Source organism: Neofelis nebulosa, chromosome 6, assembly GCF_028018385.1.
Source record: "Neofelis nebulosa isolate mNeoNeb1 chromosome 6, mNeoNeb1.pri, whole genome shotgun sequence".
Taxonomy (NCBI): Eukaryota; Metazoa; Chordata; class Mammalia; order Carnivora; family Felidae; genus Neofelis; species Neofelis nebulosa.
This window is the reverse complement of record NC_080787.1, coordinates 50,735,120-50,757,613: the sequence shown is the minus strand read 5'-3', so window position 1 is coordinate 50,757,613 and position 22,494 is coordinate 50,735,120. Positions and strand designations below refer to the sequence as shown.

The window sequence follows — 22,494 nt, the reverse complement described above, 5'->3', positions numbered from 1 at the left end:
TCAGTGCCTGCCATACAATAAGCACTGAAGAAGTAAATAAGATTCTAGACACTTCTGTGCAATAGATCATTTCCTTCACCTGGCTTCTTCCAATCTACATTGTATGTTATTCAAACTAGCATTCAGAATAATCTGATTACAGACCATAATTCTACCCAAGAAGTGGGGGTGTTTTCATCAGTCTTGCCCATTTTTTTTTCTTGCAACGTCATTGGAGTGAGTTGAACAGGCAGCCTGATTCCACACAGAGAGCAGTCTTATCAACCTCCCACAGCCTGTGAAGCCCTCAGTGTGCCTCTGTCCTTTTCCACAAACATGAAGCTCAAATTCCCTATGGTGGCCATCGTCTTGGAGGTTGCCATGATTATTTTATTTGGATACTTTGTCGAGTATGAAACGGAGCAGATCAATCTCCAGCAACCTAACACCACCAACTCAACAAAAGTGGACAGATTTCTTGAGTTACACTCTCGTGAGTAGGCAATCTACTTCTTATTATACATTTTGGGGTTTTTAGAATGTGAACCCATTTGGGGGACTTAGAATGTGAACTCTGAATTCTGTAACCACTTGAGTGCCACATTGGAACTCAATTTATGATACTTATGAGTGCTGAGGGTATTATTATAAGTTTGTGCTGAGGTATCTGGTCCATGGCAATGGTCTCTGTAGTTAATGTGTTTGGATAGAATCTGAGTCTATTAAAATATCAGCACAAGAAGGCAAAAATTAAAATAATTGGTCAATCTTTTGTGTTAACTACATCTGCTAAATGACATTAACTTTCCCTTAAATTGATCCCTAGTTTTGTAAGGTATAAAAATATCACCCACCACCCCACAAAACAACAACACAACAACAGAGTCAAAAGTAATTTTCAAGGAGAGAGTAGAAACAAAGTGAAGTATTGAGAAGGGAACATGGATTTCATGTGGAGGCCCTAAGGTATAAGAAGTGGTATTATCAATGGTATAGGAAGTAAATGGATGTACTCTGGGTTTTATAATGCTCTAAAAGGAAAGTAATTTGTTCCTTAGCAATGGGAAGAAAGTGTGAGCACCTAACATATTTTAAAAGCAGAATCCTTCCTCCGGAATGGTAACTGATGAAAAGAAGGTATATAGTTTCAAGTTTGACGGGGAAGGCTATGAAATAGTTAATATAACGTTAATAACTACTGTTAACTGACTGCCTATTATGAGCCAGGCATATTCATTACATCATTAACCAGGCAGGGAGGTGATAATATATCCCTATTATATACATTGTATTTTTTTAATAAGGCACACATAAATTTTTTATTAATTTATTAATGATTAAATTTATTAATTTATTAAATGTTTAAAATAGTAGCAATGCTTATTAAGGTTCTATAGCATATATCTAAGCTTTTTAAAGACCATATGACATTCATTTCCTCATTGCTACATTTTTTGAGGAAGTTTATATAACAGGGAGTGTTCTCATGCAGACATCATGACCTACCACTGCTAAATGACTCAGCCATATTACCGCCGGATAAAATATTTTGTGGAATAGCCCTAAAAGCTACATGATTATGGTTATACATACATATTTTTTGTTCTACATTTTCTACATTTTTCCCTACATTTCAAATTGACTCACACAAAACTTAGGTGACAGCGTAAGTCATTAGAGAGAAGATTATTTAACATTCACTTATTAAGAAACGTTCAAGTCAGACCCTTGGGGGTACCTGCCTCGTACCGTGTGAATTGCACCAAGTCGGGGGATTCCAGTATGGGGAAGGCTCTGCTTCTGCATGAGGAACTCAACGTGTGTTACAACAGTTCTCAGATGCAGTGTGGCAAAAGTTACGAGTTTTTCACAAATAGGTGAAGCAGAATATTAATTTATATTTTAAGTAAAGTCAATTAGATATGAGTTTATTCATCGCTTGCATCCTGCTATGCTTTTCTGCATAGTGGGGCAATACATGGTGTCACACAGCCCATCCCAAGGCACAGCCACGGAAGTCTGTGGCACATCTGAATATCATGTTTCATGTCCTGAATGACTCCATAGACACTCATTTGAGAAACAAGCTGCACTCTATGATTTTTTGGCCTTCATGGCTCCTGGCAAGGTATTGGTCACACTGCTGAAGCAAATAATTTGACAAGGAGTGAAGTTCTACTGTGACTGTCTGCTAATCCTTGTTAACATATAGACAGAGCAGAGAAAAGGAGAGTTTAGGGAGAAGGCCCTTTGAGGCCTGTCAACATTTTATTAGAGATTCTGCAGACACACATCTTTAATATCTATGGGACATTAAAGCCATGTCCATGATCGTTTTGTACTCTGTTACATTAAAATCCATTGGTCTCTCTTGCACTTTTTTTTTTTTTGTAATTTTTTTTTTTGTTCTGAGAGACAGAGAGAGACACAGCATGAGTGGGGGAGAGGCAGAGAGGGAGACACAGAATCTGAAACAGGCTCCACGCTCTGAGCTGTCAGCACAGAGCCCGAAGAGGGGCTTAAACTCACGAACTCTGAGATCATGACCTGAGCTGAAGTCAGACGCTTAACCTTAACCGACTGAGCCACCCAGGTGCCCCTCTCTTGCACTTTCAGTAGAGCTTTTACCAAGGTGAGATCTTGTTACAGTGTGCATCAATCATTTGAAAAATACTGATTCACAGTTATGCAAATATTCCAAACATGGACATATTCCATCATATAATAACAGAAGAGGATACTTGTTAATATCACCAACAGTCTCACCAGAAAACCCTTGAGAACATCAGGAAGCTGATAAGCTCATAGTGGCAGACACAAACTCTGAAATTCTAATTTTTTTTAAGTCAAAATGTATTCCTGGCAACAAATACTGTCGATTCTTTTCACTGAAAGGACAGCCTCCCCTCATTCATTTTTTAGACGATGTCAATACCTGTCTGAAAAACCATAGTTTATGTCAGTCTTTATTTCAAGTAAAAATAGAGTTCCACAAAAAAAAATTGCTCATTCAGTTGGTACTCAAACAATAACAAAAGTGCCATTTTCCTGAGATGACCACATGTCTCAGCAGCGCTTTATGTACAATTGCATTTCAGCACACTCTCCTACAGAATAGGAAAAGGACACGTAGAAGGAGTTCAGTAGTGAAATTGATAATTTTTGCTGCTTCATAAAAGAATTCGTAATTAAAACCTGCATTTTTGGGGCGCTTGGGTGGCGCAGTCGGTTAAGCGTCCGACTTCAGCCAGGTCACGATCTCGCGGTCCGTGAGTTCGAGCCCCGCGTCAGGCTCTGGGCTGATGGCTCAGAGCCTGGAGCCTGCTTCCGATTCTGTGTCTCCCTCTCTCTCTGCCCCTCCCCTGTTCATGCTCTGTCTCTCTCTGTCCCAAAAATAAATTTAAAAAACGTTGAAAAAAAAAATTTTTAAACCTGCATTTTTGGGGTGCCTGCGTGGCTCAGTCAGTTGAGCATCTGATTCTTGATTTCACCTCAGGTCATGATGCCAGGGTCGGGGTCAAGTCCTCCACCCCCCCCCCCACCCCTGTCAGGCTCCACTGAGTGTATGGCCTGCTTAGGATTCTGTCTCTCTCTGTCCCTCTCCCTCTCTCCCCCTCTTCCTTGCTCCCCTACTTGCACACACTCTCTCTCTCTAAAGAAAGAAAGAAAGAAAGAAAGAAAGAAAGAAAGAAAGAAAGAAAGAGAAAGAAAGAAAGAAAGAAAGAAAGAAAGAAAGAAAGAAAGAAAGAAAGAAACCTACTTTTTTTCTTGCAAGTGAGTGGTCATTAAGAATACCATGAGGTGGGTGATGAGTATTGAGGAGGGCACCTTTTGGGATGAGCACTGGGTGTTGTATGGAAACCAATTTGACAATAAATTTCATATATTGAAAAAAAAAAGAATACAATGAGAAGGGGTGCCTGGGTAGCTCAGTCAGTTAGAGTCTGACTTCAGCTCAGGTCATGATCTCAGAGCTCATGAGTTCAAGCCCCACATCAGGCTCTGTGCTGACAGCTCAGAGCCTGGAGGCTGCTTCAGATTCTGTGTCTCCCTCTCTCTCTGTCCCACTCGTGCTCTGTCTCTCTTTGTCTGTCAAAAACAAATAAACATTAAAATTTTTTTAAAAAAATAAAAAAGAATACCACGACAACCAGCACACTTTGATGCCACTGCTTTCACCCAGACTAAAGTGCCTATAGTTTTACGTATATTTATTTCACCTTCTCTGGAAATATTAGCACACACACACACACACAAAAAGCAAATTACACTGTAGAATTATCATGAAAATAGTTTTCACCTCTCAGATTCCCTAAAAGTGTCTCCAAAACCCCCAGATGTCTGCAGATCACGCTTTGGGAACCACTGAAGATATAGGTAAACTGACAAAGGATGTACACAGCACTAGACATTATTTTATGAATTTCAATACCAGTAATGGATTAAGTACAATGATTTATTTTTAAAAATCTACATTTAAGAATTTGTTTCTATATTTACTCAGATACTATTCAGTTCATTTATTACCAAAAGATTCAGCAAATCTAGATATGTTATAGGCAAAGAGTAACTAATTTGTGCAGTGTAAATGATTCCTAAAGAATTGCTTGCTGTTACTCTAAGTGTTACCTGGAATTGTTACTATTCCTGAATTAACATACTGTCTGTAGTTTGTAACCTAACAGTAAGATATCAGCCTCCAGTAGAACCCTGTGTGTTGCCTTTGATTGAATAGTTTTTGTGTACTGGAAAGGACTGGAAGCGATGGGCACAAATAAAACCCAAACCCTAGTAGTTAAATACCATTCCCCACTCAGAGGTGCACTGGAGAAATTGTTGGTTCAAGGTCAGGGTGAAGAAAGACAAGGTAAGCCAAGGGTGTAACAGCTAATGGGAGGATGCCAAAAGAACACAGGATCCTGTTTGAAGCAGCACCAACTAGACAAGTTGGGGATAAATAGAGAGTTAAAAATAATAATCAGATGGTAATAGTAACTCATTGAAATAAAGATAAAGGAGCCAATGAACCCATAGAAATATTCCCCAAAGCAGGTAGGGGGAGAAAGAGGAAACTCTTCCTCACAAAAGAATGCCAACTAATTAATACAAAAGGAATAATAGATATAGAAAATTATAATTTTAAAATTAAAAATGTAGTAATTGATTCCAGCAAGACTCTTCAAGGAATGCAAGAACCATTATGTAAAGTTACTGGAGAACACACATTTGAAAGAATTGCCCCACAGACTACTTATCCTTTACAGGGCATAAGGTACATTTATGGTGAAGAGATCTGGCAGAACAGTCTTAACCACGTGGTCAAATTTACCATCACCAATAATAGGACAAAATTTATGCACCACCAGGTGTGGTACAATGGGAAGTACACAGCACTATCTGTAGAATATTCTTCCCAGAATATTTAGTCTCATTCTAATTATGGCGAAACAGTCAAACAAATCCAAATTGTGGGACATTCTATGTAAAAGACAGAACACCACCACCAATAAAAAGCATGTGGGAGAACCGATCAAAATTAAAGAAAAATAAAGACACATGACAAACAAACAAACAAAAAAAATGAATGACAGTTGAATGGATAATGAGTTAAAAATCCTATAAAAGAACAATTTGGGTACAGTTGGGGAAATTTGAATATAGATACTGTATTAGATAATATTATTGTATTGATGTCATATTTCTTGGATGTAAGGATGGTGTTATGGTTATTTAGGAAACTCATTCTAAAGAGGTTGGGGGCAAAATGTCATCCTACTTTCAAATGGCTTAGGAAAATATCTATCTATATAGATAGATAGATAGATAGATAGATAGATAGATAGATAGATAGATATCTGATGAGAGAGAGAGAAAAAATATAGAAAATAGGAACAACTGATAAATCTAGGTGAATAGTACATAGATGTTCATTGTACTATTTTTCTAAACATTTGAAATATGTGAAATTAAAATATTTGGGAGGTGGGGAGTAAAGATGCCACCCTAAGGATACCTTCTTCTCAGAAAAGATGAGTTCAGAATATAATCCCAGTGGTTCCAAGGACTGGAACTCTAGAAGAGCAAAAAAAGTTACATGCCTGGCAAACACCATGCCAGCCCTTAACCGTTAAAAAACAAAACAAAACAAGAAAGCCACCAGTTCTAATTGGCCAGCTGAACAATTTTCACCACTCGATCGAGAAAAACAATTTTTCTGAATAAGGTCCTGATGGTCCCAGTCAGACAAATTCTCAATGGTCCTTACCAGTGATCCATTTATTCCTGCTTATCTGAGGCATTTCCTGAAAAGGTACAGGTGCCAGACTTTCTGCTGGGGTCTGTTAGCCACATCATGATTACTGCCTTCACACTTGGATTCACTTTCTCTTGAAAGAGTGCCTTATTGGCAGTGCTTGCTCAATACTCTATTTGGATAAATGGCATGCGAGCACATAGAATAACAAAACAAACACATAAGCAAAGAAAATAAAATAAGGGAGGGTATGCGCCATGTTATAGCAGACGATCTGGTTCTTGAAGGGTGTATAGAAGTTTGTCAGGTAAAGAAGTGTTGGGTTTGGGATGGAGAGGACATTCGAGGCAACAGCCATATGTAGGAAATAGAAGGAAAGGAGGGATCTGATTCATTCATTTGGTGCTAGTGGTGGTAGAAAGTGAGTTGGAATCATCGGTTGTATTTTAAACATGTTGAGTTATCAGAGCTTGCAAGATATCCTAACACAAGATAAAGGTGGATGTAAAACAGAACAAAACATCAGACATTGTCACATTTACTGGGGAGACAAAAATCACACTCTACTGAGAATATGTGATTCAGACAAGTCTTGGCAATTCTTAGAACCTGTTGGAAGACTTTACAAAAGTTCAATCTCCTTTTCTTCTACAGAGAATACTTTATTCCTTTGATGGCCTTCTTACAACATAGAACTAATCTCATGGCCCTCCCTCCAGTCCCCACCCACAAAATCTTAGAGCAGGATAAAAGGTAATACATAATCCTAATTGTTTATAGCTCTTTCTTATCCATACTTTTTATACAGAATCATGATCTGTCAAGAGTTTTCACAACTTTGTGAGCTCTCTATAGCAACTTAAATAATAGATGAGGTTCTTAAGCCCCCTTGTGGCGAAAAGCAAGAATAAGCTTTGAGGGGAAAAAAACCATCTGAGCACACAGTTAATAGATATGGTCACTTAATACTTCAAAAACCAAACAGGTTCATGTTAGTTGACCACTGCCCATCAACAGGTCTTGTAAAGCCCCAATACCAAAGTTGTCTGGGTATATATGAGATGAGGGTGGTCAGCCAAAACGCTGGCATAGGTGAAATAGTCATCAATCTGCCTTATCCAACTAGGACTGCACAGCATTCTTCTCTCTGGTGCAGGCTACCCCAGGAAAAGGCTGTGACCTTGACAAGAATATTTTCCAGAGAGAATTGAGAGCTTAAGTCTCTCATGTAGCAGGACTCCCTACATCCAGGGAAATGGAAAAATAAGTTATCCATTTCTAAAGGAGGTATCTGGGCAGCGTATCACAGCATCTCCTAAAGCAGACAAACCTGAGTGCCATCATCTCCCAACCTCAAACACACTGTCTCCTGAGCCTAATGGTAGGACAGAGGTAGAAAAAGCCAAAGGGTAGTAACATGTCTCTGAGAGCCTGGGAGGCCAACACTCTGCCTTCATTATTTTCCTGTTAATCCCTACAGTGCTCAATGCATAGAGGAATTGGTGGAGTCAGGCCTGGATTCAAATTTTAAGCCCACCCTTCAGATGAATTAATTGGATTCTAACATCAGTTTCCTCTGAGATACATTTTTTTAGGAATGTCCTCTCTCATGCCTATTTTCACTTAAACCCCTGGCCACAATGATTAATATTAATCCAACATTTAAATGTTTTCTTTTTGTCTCTCTGTTTTTATATTTGTGCCCAATTTGACCTCAGTTTGCTTTGTGTATCCATTAGGTTGAACCACAAGAAATTGCCAATAATTTAATCATTTTCATTGATAATTTTAATGCAAAATTTCCATTTCATGGGATTCAACCAAATGCACGTCTCGCTAATGAAGCTATCCCTTTCTTGAAGGAAAAGCCTATGTTTCCACTATCTCATATTTGATCATATGTTTTATTTGTTTTTGATCCTATGTTTTATTTATATAGTGCTCTACTGCACACTCCTTCCCACACAGGTTATCTCACACAGAGTTCCTCTGTGAAACAGGGCCTTTTCAGTATTGCAGATGAAAATACTGAAGCTCAAAGAGAGTAAGTGACTTGCCCAAGGTCACACAATCATGTAATAGAACTGGGGGACCTTAGCTTACATTTCCAAACACTAAGTAAAGTATTTGCTCCTCGAGAGGATACAGCATTTTATTTTATTTTATTTTATTTTGCTTTGGCTTAGAAAGTGCTAACAAAGACATTATCATACTGGACTTCAACAATAATCTGGTACTATTATACAGATTTGATCATTGGAGACTGAAGCTCATTCATTTAGTCATTATTGCCTCTTATCTTATAGGCAGATTTTTATGCCAAATCCTGGAGAGCAAAAAATGAATATGTTCTAATCCCTTCAGTCAAGAAACTCAAAATCTGGTGCAGGAGATAAACACCTCATCAAGGAACTCTTACAGGGTGATGCATGCCAAATATATGCTAACACAGTGTGGCAAATGTTAAAGTTGAAGTATGTACAGAATGCTGTGTGGAAGAGGAAATATTAGTTTTCCCTGGGAGTACTAGGAAGGTCTGCAAGAGGGGGTGATGTTTGCATTGTTCTGTGCAAAGTTTTCCTCAGGTAGAAAGGAATGGAAAACTCTTCAGGGAGAGGATGAAAGGCACACGGGTAAGAGAGCACATAGTATTCCAAGAAAAACTTGAATAGTTACCCAAGGTCTCATGACTGGTAAGGAGCCAAGCTGGCACTGAGACCCAGCCTTTGGCTGCCCAGTTAATGCTGTCTCTTTGCAGTGTTTTACATAAAGGATGTAAAATTTAATAAATGGGGTATTTCATGATGTAACATTTTCTTAGTTCTCCCTTAACACAGAGTTTTCTTCCGCTACTTTTTTTTTTTTTTTTTTTTTTTTGCAGTGTTTCAAGATGTACATGTAATGATATTTGTTGGGTTTGGCTTCCTCATGACCTTCCTGAAAAATTATGGCTTCAGTAGTGTGGGCATCAATCTACTCATTGCTGCTTTGGGCCTCCAATGGGGCACTTTTATGTGGGGGATCGTGCACAACCATGGACAGAAAATTCACATTGGAATCAAAAAGTGAGCATCCCTTATTTTTCAACCATTGTGTTTTCAGAGCAATTGTTTCTCTGCTTAGTCTCTTGTCAGTAAGCCTCTGAACCAGCTGGCACATTGTCCCCCTTAGACAAGAGAAGAATATTGGGATCCTAGGATGTGAATCAACATCTTGCTGTACTGAGCAGGGTCATATATTCGTGTCTATATCTTCTCCAGTTTGACTTTAAAGATAAGAGAAATCCCCTTTCATAAAAACATTATTCCTTCCATCTCAGCTACAGGGGGCAAAAATCCTCCATTAGCTACTTTTCTATATTTACATTTTGAAAGGTAAACACTGTAGAAAGTAATTCATTTATCAGATCAACAAAAATAAAGGAAAACCTCAGTGAGATCAAGAACAGGTAGGTCAAAATAAAGGAAACATTGGAGCAGCTAGAGAGCATGGAAGATGGAAAGTGGAGTGTGTGAAAGGGTGCCTGGGAGGAGTGCCTGATGGGGAGCAGTAGGGGAGCAGGGCTTGCACTTTGGATAAAATGGTGCTATAGTAAATCCCAATTCTCAGTTTTATGTTGGGTGTGCCTTATTCTTCAATGTATTCTTTCCTTTTTTCCCTTAGCATGATAAATGGAGACCTCAGTACAGCCACAGTCTTGATTTCTTTTGGAGCTGTCCTGGGAAAAATAAGTCCAACCCAAATGCTGGCCATGACAATACTAGAAATTGCTGCCTTTGTTGGCAATGAATATCTGGTTGGTGAGATATTTGAGGTAAGGATTAGAGGATTTATACTTACTAGCTTTGGACATCAGTTCTGGTTACACCTAATGGATGTCCACTCTACAGAGGGACAAACATCAGTGAGCATGATAGCACAGCAAGTATAATTACACCCATCACTTATTCAAGTGCCTATCATAAACCAGGAGTCTCATCAACATTGCCTCATTTCACTGTCACCGCCACACTATAACCTGGGTATTATTAGTTGTTACAAATTACAACTAGTCATCACAGATACTGAAAAACTGTCCCAAATATGGATTTAAACCCAGATTTTTCTAACTCCACAACTCTATTTATTACATTATATTTCCTATCAATGATCAATTCCTATTTATATTTCAACTACTAGGTGACCTTGCCCTTCCTAAAACTTTTGTTAAAGCCTAAATTTTTTCCCTACCTTTAAAAGCTCATTGATTCCCCCTAAGAACAGTCAATAGAATACTTCTGGGCACTCTCCAGTACTGAACATTTAATTCAACAGCAAATAATTTTTTAAATTTTTATTTAAATTCCAGTTAGTTAGGGTGGCTCAGTTGGTTGAGCGTCTGACTCTTGATTTTGACTCAGGTCATGGAATCAAGCCCTGTGTCAGGCTTTGCACTGCGCATGGAACCTGTTTAGGATTCTCTGTCTCTTTTCCTCCCTCTGCTCCCTCCCCTGCTCATGCTCTCTCTCTCTCTCCCTAAAATAAAAACAACAAAAACAAAAACCACAAAACAAAACAAAACTCCAGTTGTTTAACATACAGTATAATTTTAGTTCCAGGTATACAACATAGTGATTCAACACTTCTGTACAACACCTGGTGCTCATCAACAAATGCTCTTCTTAATCCCCATCAGTTATTTAACCCATCCCCCCCATCCAACTCCCCTCTCAACAGAAAATATTTTTGACAACTTTCCAGGTGTCATGTGATTGTGATGACAGAAAAAACAGTGAAGGTCCCTGTCTTTATAGAGTTTACAGTCCAGTGAGAGAGACAGACATCAAATAGATAATCATGCAAGACCCACTCACCTATAGGCACGTGCATACACACATACACATATACACAAATATTATTACAAATTGCAATACATGCTATGAAAAATAAGTAGAGGGGGCTATGAGAGAACATAACTGGAAGACCTAATTTAGATAGTGGAATCAAGGAAGACCTCTCTGAGGAAGTGACAGTTAAACTGGACCTAAAAGGTACATAGGAGTTTATCAACTATGAAAGTCTTACATAAATTAATAAATGTGTATCATTTTCCTACCTTAATTGTACTTAATAAGTATAATAAGAGCTAAGCAGCAGGTTTGGCACTCTAAACTTTCCCTCTAGGAACAGGAGAATGTAGAAAACTTGGTCAAATTCATACAGTGTCCTCAAGAGGGAACTAAATAGATCGTTTCAAGTGAATCTTGGACCTTATCTGGCTTTCATGTCATCATATAACAGAGTGAAAACATATGGGAAAGACTCAGGCTTTTTTAAAGTTTCAAGTCTTTGAATTGCAATGAAATGAGCTTTAACTGTAATGTCAAATGAATGCAAAAACCTTCTGTTTTTTTTGAAACAAGTGCAGTGCATAGTTATTTCACTAAGAATTCCCTAACCTGGAGAAGTAACCTAAAATGAATGGAGTGTCCACAAAGACCTACCACTTTACAAACGTGGTCTCACTAAGTCTCACCATAGCTATATTAGCTGGGTAATATTTCCCACTTTACAGAAGCAGAGATCCAGAGAAATATGGTAATTTGTCTAAAGCCACATCGCAAGGAAGTACCTGACCTAGGATTGAAAGTCAGTTCTGCGTGTCTCCAAAGCCTGTATTTTTTAAAATTTCATTATCCTGTTTTATCCTCCTTTCTTTGACTTGTATTTTCTTTTAATTTTTTTTTAATTATTGTTTAACCAATGAAGCAGTCCTTTCATTGACTTTCCTCTCAAAGTGAGACTCAATCTCACCTCTAATAACATGCATGTTTTGGTCCTCAGGCCTCTGACATCGGAGCATCAATGACCATCCATGCTTTTGGGGCATACTTTGGCTTGGCGGTAGCAGGTATCCTGTATCAGCCAAGCTTGAGAAAGGGGCACGAGATGGAGAAGTCTGCGTACCACTCAGATCTGTTTGCCATGATTGGTGAGTAGAGGTGGACTCGCCTGATTCAGTTCCCAAGGCAAACTGCCTCCCTGCGACTGTCTTCCATTTCCAGAATTAATGTCCCTTTTTGTGGTTTCCGGCAGGGACTCTTTTCCTGTGGATGTTTTGGCCCAGCTTTAATTCAGTCATCGCTGAAACTGGAGAGAAACAGTACATGGCCATCGTAAATACATACTTCTCTCTTGTCGCCTGTGTGCTCACAGCCTATGCATTTTCCAGCCTTGTTGAAAAGAGAGGCAGGCTTGATATGGTAAGGGCAGATTAACCACCATGGAAGTTTCGCTAAGTGATGTTGACGATCGCTCGGATGCGCAGGTCATGTCTGCATCGCTGCTGGGCCGCCGCAGGAAATCACAACACGGCAAACCTTGCAGAATATTTTGAAAAGAACACGCATTTGTTTCTTCATCAAATTTGTGTTGTGGCAAATCAAAAAGACTGTCCTCAAGGAACTGACAGTCTATTAGGGAATATAGTCATGCAAAAATCAAAGATTTGAGTCATATTTCTTTAATGATAGAGTTGACTGTCTCCAAGGTCTTAGAAAATTTTCCTTAGAAACAGGACTTGCCAAAAGTAGAAAAAGAGAATGAGGGAGGAGGAGGGTGCAAGTTGATTCTGTTTTCCTAAACTGCAAATGTCCCTCTCAAAGGAACAACAACTAATGACAAGGTAGGATCCTGAGTAGGACCCTGGAAAAGGAAAAGGACACTAATGGGAATATTGGTGAAATTCAAATAAGACTTTTAATAGTACTCTATCAATGCTAATTTCCTGGTTTCATGATTATGTAAGATGTTAACATTAGGAGAAACTGGGTGAGGGATATATGGAAACTGCAGTACTTTTGCAACTATTACATGAGTCTAAAATTACTTCAAAACAAAACATTTTTTAAGATCCTCCCAAGTTGGTCTCTTGAGTTTTTGACTTGTGAGCTAGAGAAATGTCAGTCAAGGAGTAATCTGCACATCAGCGGCTCTTCTTTTCCAGCCTCAGGGAAGAAAAGGATATTGTAATTTCTTCAGGCATAGCCAAGGACATGGATTTCAATGCTGTACAAATTGTTTAATGAAAGAAAATTAAAAACAAAAGAAAAGAAAAAAAACACACACGCACAGCTCAGTCCTGCTCTTTTAAAACACTGATGAACTTTCCTCCTTAGGCAGATCAGTGAGAAGATAATCTTTCTGATGAATTCTGGTAAAAGGAAATTGGTCACTCTTTCCACCATATTTAAAGGTTCTCAGCATGGTGACACGTGTGAAAGCTGTTGTCTTTCATGTACAATGTGCACATTTTGGTGTCTCTATATTCCTTGAGTGTTGGAATATCATGGACTCCGCAAAGCACACAGCAACCACAGACCTCTTTTGGTTCATAATAACCACAGATGCATCCCCCAAACTGAATAAATAGATACAACACTGCTAGAATAATTGCACTACACTCCCAAGCCTCCCACTACAACCTCTTTTGTTTTTCCTCAAGTCCCTCCCCAAACTTGTCTCACTAACCAGATCACTCAGGCACTACCAAGGAACCCCAGCAAGAAAGATATCAAACAGCTGCTTGGAAGAAAGGCCTTCTGTAATTACAAAGAACCCTATTTTTAGAAAAGAATCCATAGCCCTTTGAACTGAAGAATGTGCCGTGGAGTCCATCCAACCCTGGATACATTCCTTCATTCCTTCTGACGTCTCCTTCGTTCAGCTCACTCCATTCGTGTGTCTGTGCTCCATGCAGGTTCACATTCAGAACGCAACCCTTGCTGGAGGAGTTGCTGTGGGCACCTGTGCGGACATGAAGATCCACCCGTATGGTTCTATGATCATTGGGAGCATTGCAGGAATTGTCTCTGTGCTTGGGTTCAAGTTCCTGACTGTAAGTATGACAAGTGCTCTTAGTCAGACTTTGATCTGAACCATCATCTTCTGACATCCCACCAATAGAGAAAGCTGGGAAAATTCCTTTCATCAGCATCTCTCCTTATTTCAGGGTCATTTCCCTTCCTGTCAGAAATACCACTCACATTTCAGTGTACAACGGTTTCTGCTGTCCTCTGACTTCTTCTGTGTACCAGGAAAGAATCTGATATCAATTATTTATAAATTAGTGTGAATTGAATGTTAAGTACTTGTGTTACTTTCCTCAGGGCAGTTCCATTCAAGTTTTTGTCATTGATGACGTTTGTTTGTTTTTGCATAATGAAGGACTCTGTGTCCTTTGAAGGGGATTTTGGATATCAGTAGGTAAGAAGGAGGAAGAGTTGAAATCACTCACTTCAAATCCATCTACTAAAAACTGACATGAGTAGTTTTGCCACCAATATATTCAGACTCTTTGACTTAAGTGGGATTTAGATACGGATGGCAAACTGGGCTATAGTAACATTTTCCTGCCTTGTCACTGCCTTCAGTTATAAAACTCTGTATGTCTAAAAAATAACAAAACTTCCTCTTTTTACAATTTTAGCCATTTTTTACCACTAAACTGAGGATCCATGATACATGTGGTGTTCATAACCTGCATGGCTTACCTGGTGTGGTAGGAGGCCTCGCAAGCATTGTGGCGATAGCCTTGGGAGCATCTAAGACGTGAGTTAAAGAATGGGTTTTCCTGCACCCTGAGGTTGATGATTTTTTTTTTTTGTGCTTTTGGTTTTGGTTTTGGTTATCTGTTTATTTTGAGAGAGAGAGTGAGCAAGGGGAGGGCAGAGAGAGAAACAGACAGAGGGAGAGAGAGAATCCCAAGCAGACTCTGTGCTGTCAGTGCAGAGCCTGACTTGGGACTTGACTTCACGAACCATGAGATCATGACCTGAGCCAAAATCAAGAGTCAGACAATTAACTGACTGAGCCACCCAGGTTTTCCAGGTCTGATGTTTTATCTCACTCTTGGAGGAATCTGGTAATGAGACAGCTTTTACTTTACCAATCCAGTCCACAGTTCGTAAGTATTGTCCTTACTGAAGCAAAAGAGACACAATTGAGAGACTAGAATTGTAAGGGAAGATGGTCTTAACTTAATGTTATTAACATTGGTTGGTTGGTTGGTTGGTTGGTTTTACTTAACGGTGTTATTTTAAATTTTTCTACCATAGGCAAGTGTCTTCTAGCAAATTTGGCAATTTGATAATCACAGTCAGAATACAGTAGGCTTGCTCTTTTAGTTGCTCTCACCAAAATGAAGGAGGGGGTATCTGTGATGAGCTGAGCTGCCATTTCATATAATCAACACATAGAAGAATGAATTCACATAATGTAGAAAGCAGCTGGATCTGGAGAATCAGGAAGACTGGCATATGTCTCAGGCTTTGCTATTGACTAATTATGGGACCTTACAACTCACTCAGCCTCTGTGGTTCTCAATTTCCTCTTCTATAAAATGAGAGAATCATAGTATTTCGTCTCTAAGATCTCTTCAACTCTAAACAGACCTAGATTCTTCCCAAAAGGGGCATAGGGTTTAAATGGCTGAAGGAAAAACAATTATCAGTCAAATCCAAGACAGTAAAAGTGATGTCATAAGCCATCAGTTGTCACTTTTAGGCAACAAGATTGGAACAGTTTGATATGAATGTTATCGATGCAAAACAGGTAGGAACATCACACAGTCCAGATCACTCAGAGATTAAGTAAGGAAGAATCAAAATGCTCAATTTTTAAAGCCAATTGAAAGCATGAAGATAAGGTGAATATGTTTGAAAATGTATCAAAGTGACTCCTGACTAGAGCTGAATAATTTGAAAAGAAAAATTTCTTTAATTTTAACAGATTAAAATTCAACTCTGTTGAGACCAGTAATGATAAATATTTGAAAAATTAGTTTAATCACATTTACTACTCAACAGAAATTTGCTTCTACTTTCATGTGTATAGTTGACCCCTTTCTTCTGTTTGTTTTCTTTTTTTGCCCCTTTTGAAAATTTGGAGAACAACCCCAGAATTATCCATATTTTTTTGCAGTTCTCTCCAGGACCTAACATCTGTGGAGACTAAATGCGAACATATTTTAATGCAAATCAAACACAATAAACGCATGAGTCCATGAGCTCAACTCCTACATGCTCTAGTGTGTAAACACTGCAAACACTCTTAAGATGTCACTCATGATTAGACATAAAGGAATTCTTGAGCATCATGCTTGTACCAGTTCCATGGATGTAATAAAACAAGACTATCTGGCTCTCACAGGCTGGGTCTTGCTGGGTGGCCAAATTTGGGGAAGGTTCCATGGTTGAGAGTCTAGTGCTTCAGTATTCAGGTTTGGCAACCACTTCTCAATGTACTCAGGGGGATTTGGTGGTGGGGGGAGAGGGGAAAGCGGAGGGGTTGGATGATGACCCTTGGAAGGTCTATTCACATGGGTGAAATCCACATACATCTTTCCTGGGTGAAATTCACATACATCTCACACACCAGACAAAATATTTTGGCCAAGACCCAAGACTATTTACTCAGATGTTTCTATTCAGAATATTAAAATGCAAATCAGGTTTCTTGGTAAGCATTGAATAAGAAGTAAGTATTCTTAATGTTTATTTACTTTTGAGAGAGAGAGAGAGAGAGAGAGAGAGAGAGAGAGAGAGAGAGACCAAGCATGAGTGAGGTAAGGGCAGAGAGAAAGGGAGACACAGAATCTGCAGCAGTCTCCAGGGTCCATGCTGTCAGCACAGAGCCTGATGTGGGGCTCGAACTCACGAACTGTGAGATCATGACCTGAGCTGAAGTTGGATGCTTAGCCAACTGAGCCACCCAGGTGTCCCAGAAGTAAGTATTCTTAAGGGACATCTGCGTACATTATGGCAGCCTAATTCTAATAATGCTCTTAATGTTTATTTTCCAAGCCCATGTAATCTTGGAAATCTTTTCATCAAAAAATATTTTTTAATACCTTGGGAAAGATTTTGGCAAGTTCTGATAAAATTAACAGGCAGTTTACAAAAGAAAAAAATCAAATGAATAAATATATATTAAATATTCAACCTCACTAGTAATCAAAGAAATGCAAATTAACACAAGTTACTAATTTTTCAGTTACCAAATTGAAAGATTAAATGAATGATGATACTGAATGGTGGCTACAGTAGAATAATGGGGATTTTAATTATGCATTTTTCTATTTGGAAAAGCCCTTAAGAAGTATATAAATTTTTACTAATAATTTCATTTTACTAATAATTTCATTTCTAATTATTTTAGGGAAATTATTGGACAAATTCATAAGCATTTCATAAGAGGATGTGTTCTCATGGCATTTGTAAAAATATGAAACATTGGAAACAACCCAAGTATCTAAACTATAGAGCTATAATTACAATACATTTTTACAGTGTAGTACTTGGTAGCAATTGAAATTATGATCCAGGTCTACATTTACTGACATCAAAGGGCACTGAAGATTTAATGGCAAAATCAGTTTTATTTTTTTTTAAGTTTATTTATTTATTTTGAGAGAGAGAGAGAGAGAGAGCATTCACACACACATGTGAGCAGGGAAGGGGCAGAGTGAGAGGGAGAGAAGAATCCCAAGCAGGCTCACTGCCATCAGAAGGGAGCCCAACATGGGGCTTGATTCCATGAATTATGAAATCATGACCTGAGCTGAAATCCGGAGTTGGATACTTAATAGACTGAGCAACCCAAGTGTCCTGGGAAAATCAATATTACAACATGATTGCATTTTGTAAAAATATATGTTTATATTTTACATTTTTATTGTGACTAAGGTTTGAGGGAAATTAAATTTTTTCTTCATTTTCTGGATTAATGATTTCTCATGTTTTTACAATGGTCTCATATTTTTACAATGGTCATTTTTTTTTTTATATAGTAGAAAAAATTTAAACACTTCAAATGAAGAGAAAAAACAAAATCTGAGTTTAGTGCCTTCTGTCCTTTGGATGATGATGAAACACCAAGATACTCTCATTTTCCAAATGTTTACTTTCCCATAAACACTCATTCAGTCCTTCAACAGCTATTTATGAATTGCCTGCTAACTGTGAGGTACTGTGATAAAAGGGTATTCACACTCCTAGTCCTTTTGTCACTCATATAACAACCTTATGCACTTCAATAGCTTTTTATTACATTCTTCCATTCCCAAAAATTATGAGGTATTTTTTTTTACTAATTTTATTTTAAGGTAACTACATCTAAGATGACTTACAGAGTTTTTTGTGTTTTTTTTTTTACTGTATTCAATGAGTTGTCTCTATGATATATGCTAAAATTAACTTTTCTGATTTTATTGATTTTTTTCAAAAATTTTTTTTAGTTTATTTATTTTGAGGGAGGGAGGGAGAGAGAAAGAGAGAAAGAGAAGGGGAAGCACAGAGATAGAAGGAAAGAGAGAATCCTAAGCAGGCTCCTTGATGTCAGCACTGAGCCCAGTGAGGGATTCCAACTCACCAACCATGAGATCATTACCTGAGCTGAAACCAAGAGTTAGATCTTAACCCACTGAGCCACCCAGGAGCCCCTGATTATTGATTTTTAAAATTTAATTACAATTGTTTCTTTTGGGATGGGGTGGGGAAAGATGGAAACTCACATTGTACATTATTCCATCCTCAGTGCCTAAAAGAGAATGTGGCACAGAGTGAGTACTCAATAAGTATTTGTTGAATGAATTGGATTGAGGATCAAAACCTGGTACTATATTTTTAGAAAATATTAAACTCTTTCTAAGTTAGATCTTTTCATCCCTCCTAAAGGGAAAGGTAATTTTTCTTATGTGCTTATAATGACTTTTTAACATTGCTCAAGAATTTCAAAGAAAATGAAAATAGGAAATAAAAAATTGTAACAAACATTTGTTTGCTGGTGTAATGCTGCCCTCTGGCCTGAAGATGGCTAGCATCCATTCCCTCAGGAAATGAGATTTGCTAGTTGGTAGCCTGGAAAAACAACATTCTCCTTTTCTTTTGTCTTCCTAGGTCTACCATGGCCATGCAGGCAGCTGCTCTAGGTTCTTCTATCGGAACGGCAGTTGTTGGAGGGCTGATCACAGGTTAAGATGAAAAGAAAACACTCCCATGTACCTCATTCTGTCTGCATAATAGATAATAAACATATCGAGTGGTAAATTTGAAAATGTTCTAAACTCTGACAGTAAAGTAATCGTGAATCATATAAGCTCAAGGGATGATTGTATAACTAGAAATATATATATATATATCATTTAAGATTTTATTTTTTTCAGTAATCTTTACACCCAGCCTGGGGCTCAAACTCACAATCCTGAGACTCAGAGTCTCTACTGACAGGTAGAGCCAGCCAGGTGCCCCTTATCTCACTATTTTTATTACCTATGCAAATAGGTTTTCCTCTTCAGCATCCTAATGTGACTTTTTTTCTCCCTCTTCTCACAGGTTTAATTCTCAAGTTCATTGTCCGTGGACAACCATCTGAGAGGAACTTCTTTGATGATTCTGTTTATTGGGAGGTACTGAACAGTGTTCTTTTTTTTTTTTTTTTTAATTTAAACTTGAGGTAGTTAACACACAGTACAATATTGGTTTCAGAAGCAGAATTCAGTGATTCATCACTTACATACAACACCCAGTGCTCATCACAGGTGCTCTCCTTAATGCCCATCACCCATCTAGCCCATTTCCCACCCACCTTCCTGCAAAAACCCTTAGTTTGTTCTTTATCCTTAAGAGTCTTTTATGGTTTGTTTCCTTTTCTTCTCTTCCCCTCTCCCTAACTGCCCTCACCTTCCCATAGTTCCGTGCTGCCTCAATGGATAGGGCATGTGACCCTTGATCAAGGGGTTGTGAGTCCAAGTTCCACATTGGGCAGAAGTCTCATTTACCAAACAAAGAAGTCAACCAGATTTAATATAACTTAAAAAAAAAATTCATGTTGTTTCTTCATTATTTAATTGTGGAAACTGTTTTTAAGAAATCAAGAATTTACCCTCTTAGGAAGACTTACACACACAAGTTTTTATTCCTAAATGTGATGATCCAATGATTGGATAACTGAAGTTTGTTTGTTTTTTTAAATTTTTTGTTTACTGTTTATTTATTTTTGAGACAGAGAGAGAGCATGAACGGGGGAGGGTCAGAGAGAGAGGGAGACACAGAATCTGAAACAGGCCCCAGGCTCTGAGCTGTCAGCACAGAGCCCGACACAGGGCTCGAACTCACTGACTGCGAGATCATGACCTGAGCCGAAGTCAGACCCCTAACAGACTGAGCCACCCAGGCACCCCTGGATAACTGAAGTTTATCCCAATGGTTTAATGAAAACTATGGTGGGGTTTACATTTCTTACTTTTTTCTTTACAAAAGTTGATATTTTGAATAAGATACCAGGAAGATGAGTTTTGGTTTCCACTATTGGTTAAATTGCCTGAAAATCTTTAATAGTAGGATTTTTGAGACTCCCAAAATGCTGCTTTTAGGAAGAATCAACCAAATTTAGACTTTGCTTCTTGATTTCTTTCTCATGGAATTCAGGAATCAAATCTAGGAAAGCTATCTTGCTCCCTGCTACAGTGTTCTAATTAAGGATGTAAGTGATGACTATATTAGTGAACGTTTTGTTCAACAGAAGCCTAAATGTCTGTCTGGCATCCTTTTGATAAAATTGGATAAACTGCCTATTTATAGAGAGAAGTTGAGACAATGTGTCCAGGCAGATAAAATCAGAAGTTATGGTCTTTTCCAAAGCAGAAAGGACATGAAGAAAAGACAGAATATAGTTGGCCAATATTCTTTGCTCCTCTGAGAGCAATAAAAAGCTACTCATAAAAATAATATGAATCCTGAACAGTGGCATTAGATTCTATACCATATATAAGAGTGGTCAAAAGCAGATAGAATATGGAAGGTCAAAGAATCTCATGAGAGGATTTACAAATAACAAAACATCAGCCCCCTTCTATCCTCCAGTGTCTACTCATTACTCCATTCACATTTCCCCCAAATTATTTCCTGCGAAGTTGAAGAGTGATAGATATTTTGATGTATTCAGTGGGACTTTCAGGGATAACAGGTTTGGGAAAAAGAATGCAGTCAGGGTGAGTCGGATAAATGTTTTTGTTCTTTTATTTTTCCCCAATGCAAACAATTTTTATCCCCAATTCTTTGTAAGCTTAGATAATAATTACAGAATATACCTCTGTTTCAGTACTAACCTCTGAGAGCCCAAAGTGAAAGAAATTAGTGCCCTAACCTTGTTTTCTTTAAATGTCCTCAAGGTCAGCAAACAAGACAATCATCAGCACATGTGACAAACACAACCATCCGGAACCTAAAGACTAAACACCTCCTGTGCCCCAGCTTCCTTTTCCATTATCTAGAATCGTGTTTAAATTTTTAAAAGGCAGCATCCAACGAGAAAATTGAACAGAATGGATAGGTCCTGAGCCCCAAATGTCCACTGTAAAAATTCTTCACACAGACTGGTGCTATCTCTTGATACTCAATGATTGTTTAGTTGGAAGGATGTGGCTTATGAAACAGATGTTCAAATGGATTATCTTTAGGACTCCCAGACTACTGCCAGTGGGTTGGTATAGGGTGAAATTCCATGTATACTCTTGTATATATTTTTTTCCAATAGAGGTAAATTTACAAAGAAATCAACACACTCTGATTATGTAAGATTCTTAATATGCATACTATGTCTTCAATCCCAAAATTGTAAAACTGAAGCCAATAATATAATATATAATAAATCTATATAAGAGATATGAAAGAAAAGTATTGTGTAAAGCAAGAATATAATTGTTTTGATGGTGCTTTCTTGATTTAAAAATAGTCTAGTTAGTAATGTTATGTCTTTGCTTGAATTCTTGTCCTAAATTCCTTTTGCATGTTTACTATATGCAACAAGAGCTCAAATGCTATTTGACCAAAGTCTATTTTGTATAAAATTCCAATAAATTAAATGTTATTTTATTATAAATTAAAACATTGTCTTTGGCTCTCCTTTCTTTGGTGTTTGGAATTCATTTTAGTAACAAGCACACACACACGCACACACACTCTCCTCATATTTAATTCATATTCAATTCAAATAAATTATTACTATATATTTACTATAAAATAATCAAGTTAATGTCTCACATTATAGGGTAGTTTTTAAAGAACTAAGTTTTAGAAAAGGTAACTTACATAGTCATATAAAACCATTTTTCTTTATAGGCTTTTTAAGATTTTCCTTCTATTTCTGGAGTCCTGGAATCTTCTCAAAATGTGTCTTAGTATTAGGGAGGAAATAAGCCCCTGGCATAATTAACAAAACCTCAG

At 37.9% G+C, this 22,494-nt stretch overlaps 1 protein-coding gene across 4 annotated transcripts; it reads left to right on the top strand.

Moving 5' to 3' along the window:
* The first annotated feature begins 244 nt into the window (after positions 1 to 244).
* Positions 245 to 22,156, top strand: RHAG (Rh associated glycoprotein). Of its 4 annotated transcripts, XM_058734218.1 has the most exons (11): positions 339 to 472; positions 6,887 to 6,985; positions 9,114 to 9,297; positions 9,896 to 10,046; positions 12,056 to 12,203; positions 12,308 to 12,474; positions 13,971 to 14,108; positions 14,700 to 14,821; positions 19,168 to 19,241; positions 19,603 to 19,676; positions 21,441 to 22,156. In XM_058734218.1, exons 3-11 carry the CDS (start codon positions 9,134 to 9,136, stop codon positions 21,471 to 21,473), a joined length of 1,071 nt encoding a protein of 356 aa, XP_058590201.1. In that variant the 5' UTR covers positions 339 to 472; positions 6,887 to 6,985; positions 9,114 to 9,133; the 3' UTR covers positions 21,474 to 22,156. The 4 variants fall into 4 exon arrangements, with proteins under 4 accessions (XP_058590199.1, XP_058590200.1, XP_058590198.1 ...); XM_058734216.1 differs by lacking the exon at positions 6,887 to 6,985 and having other exon boundaries at positions 245 to 472; positions 12,308 to 12,387; XM_058734215.1 differs by lacking the exon at positions 6,887 to 6,985 and having other exon boundaries at positions 246 to 472.
* Positions 22,157 to 22,494: the final 338 nt, after the last annotated feature.

What these genes read in the sequence shown, in the direction of transcription:
- RHAG (XM_058734215.1), top strand. Translation starts at nt 316, where the DNA reads ATGAAGCTCAAATTCCCTATGGTGGCCATCGTCTTGGAGGTTGCCATG. An exon ending in ATTTCTTGAGTTACACTCTC is followed by an intron (nt 473 to 9,113) that starts GTGAGTAGGCAA and finishes TTTTTTTTGCAG; the next exon opens with TGTTTCAAGATGTACATGTA. An exon ending in ATTCACATTGGAATCAAAAA is followed by an intron (nt 9,298 to 9,895) that starts GTGAGCATCCCT and finishes TTTTTCCCTTAG; the next exon opens with CATGATAAATGGAGACCTCA.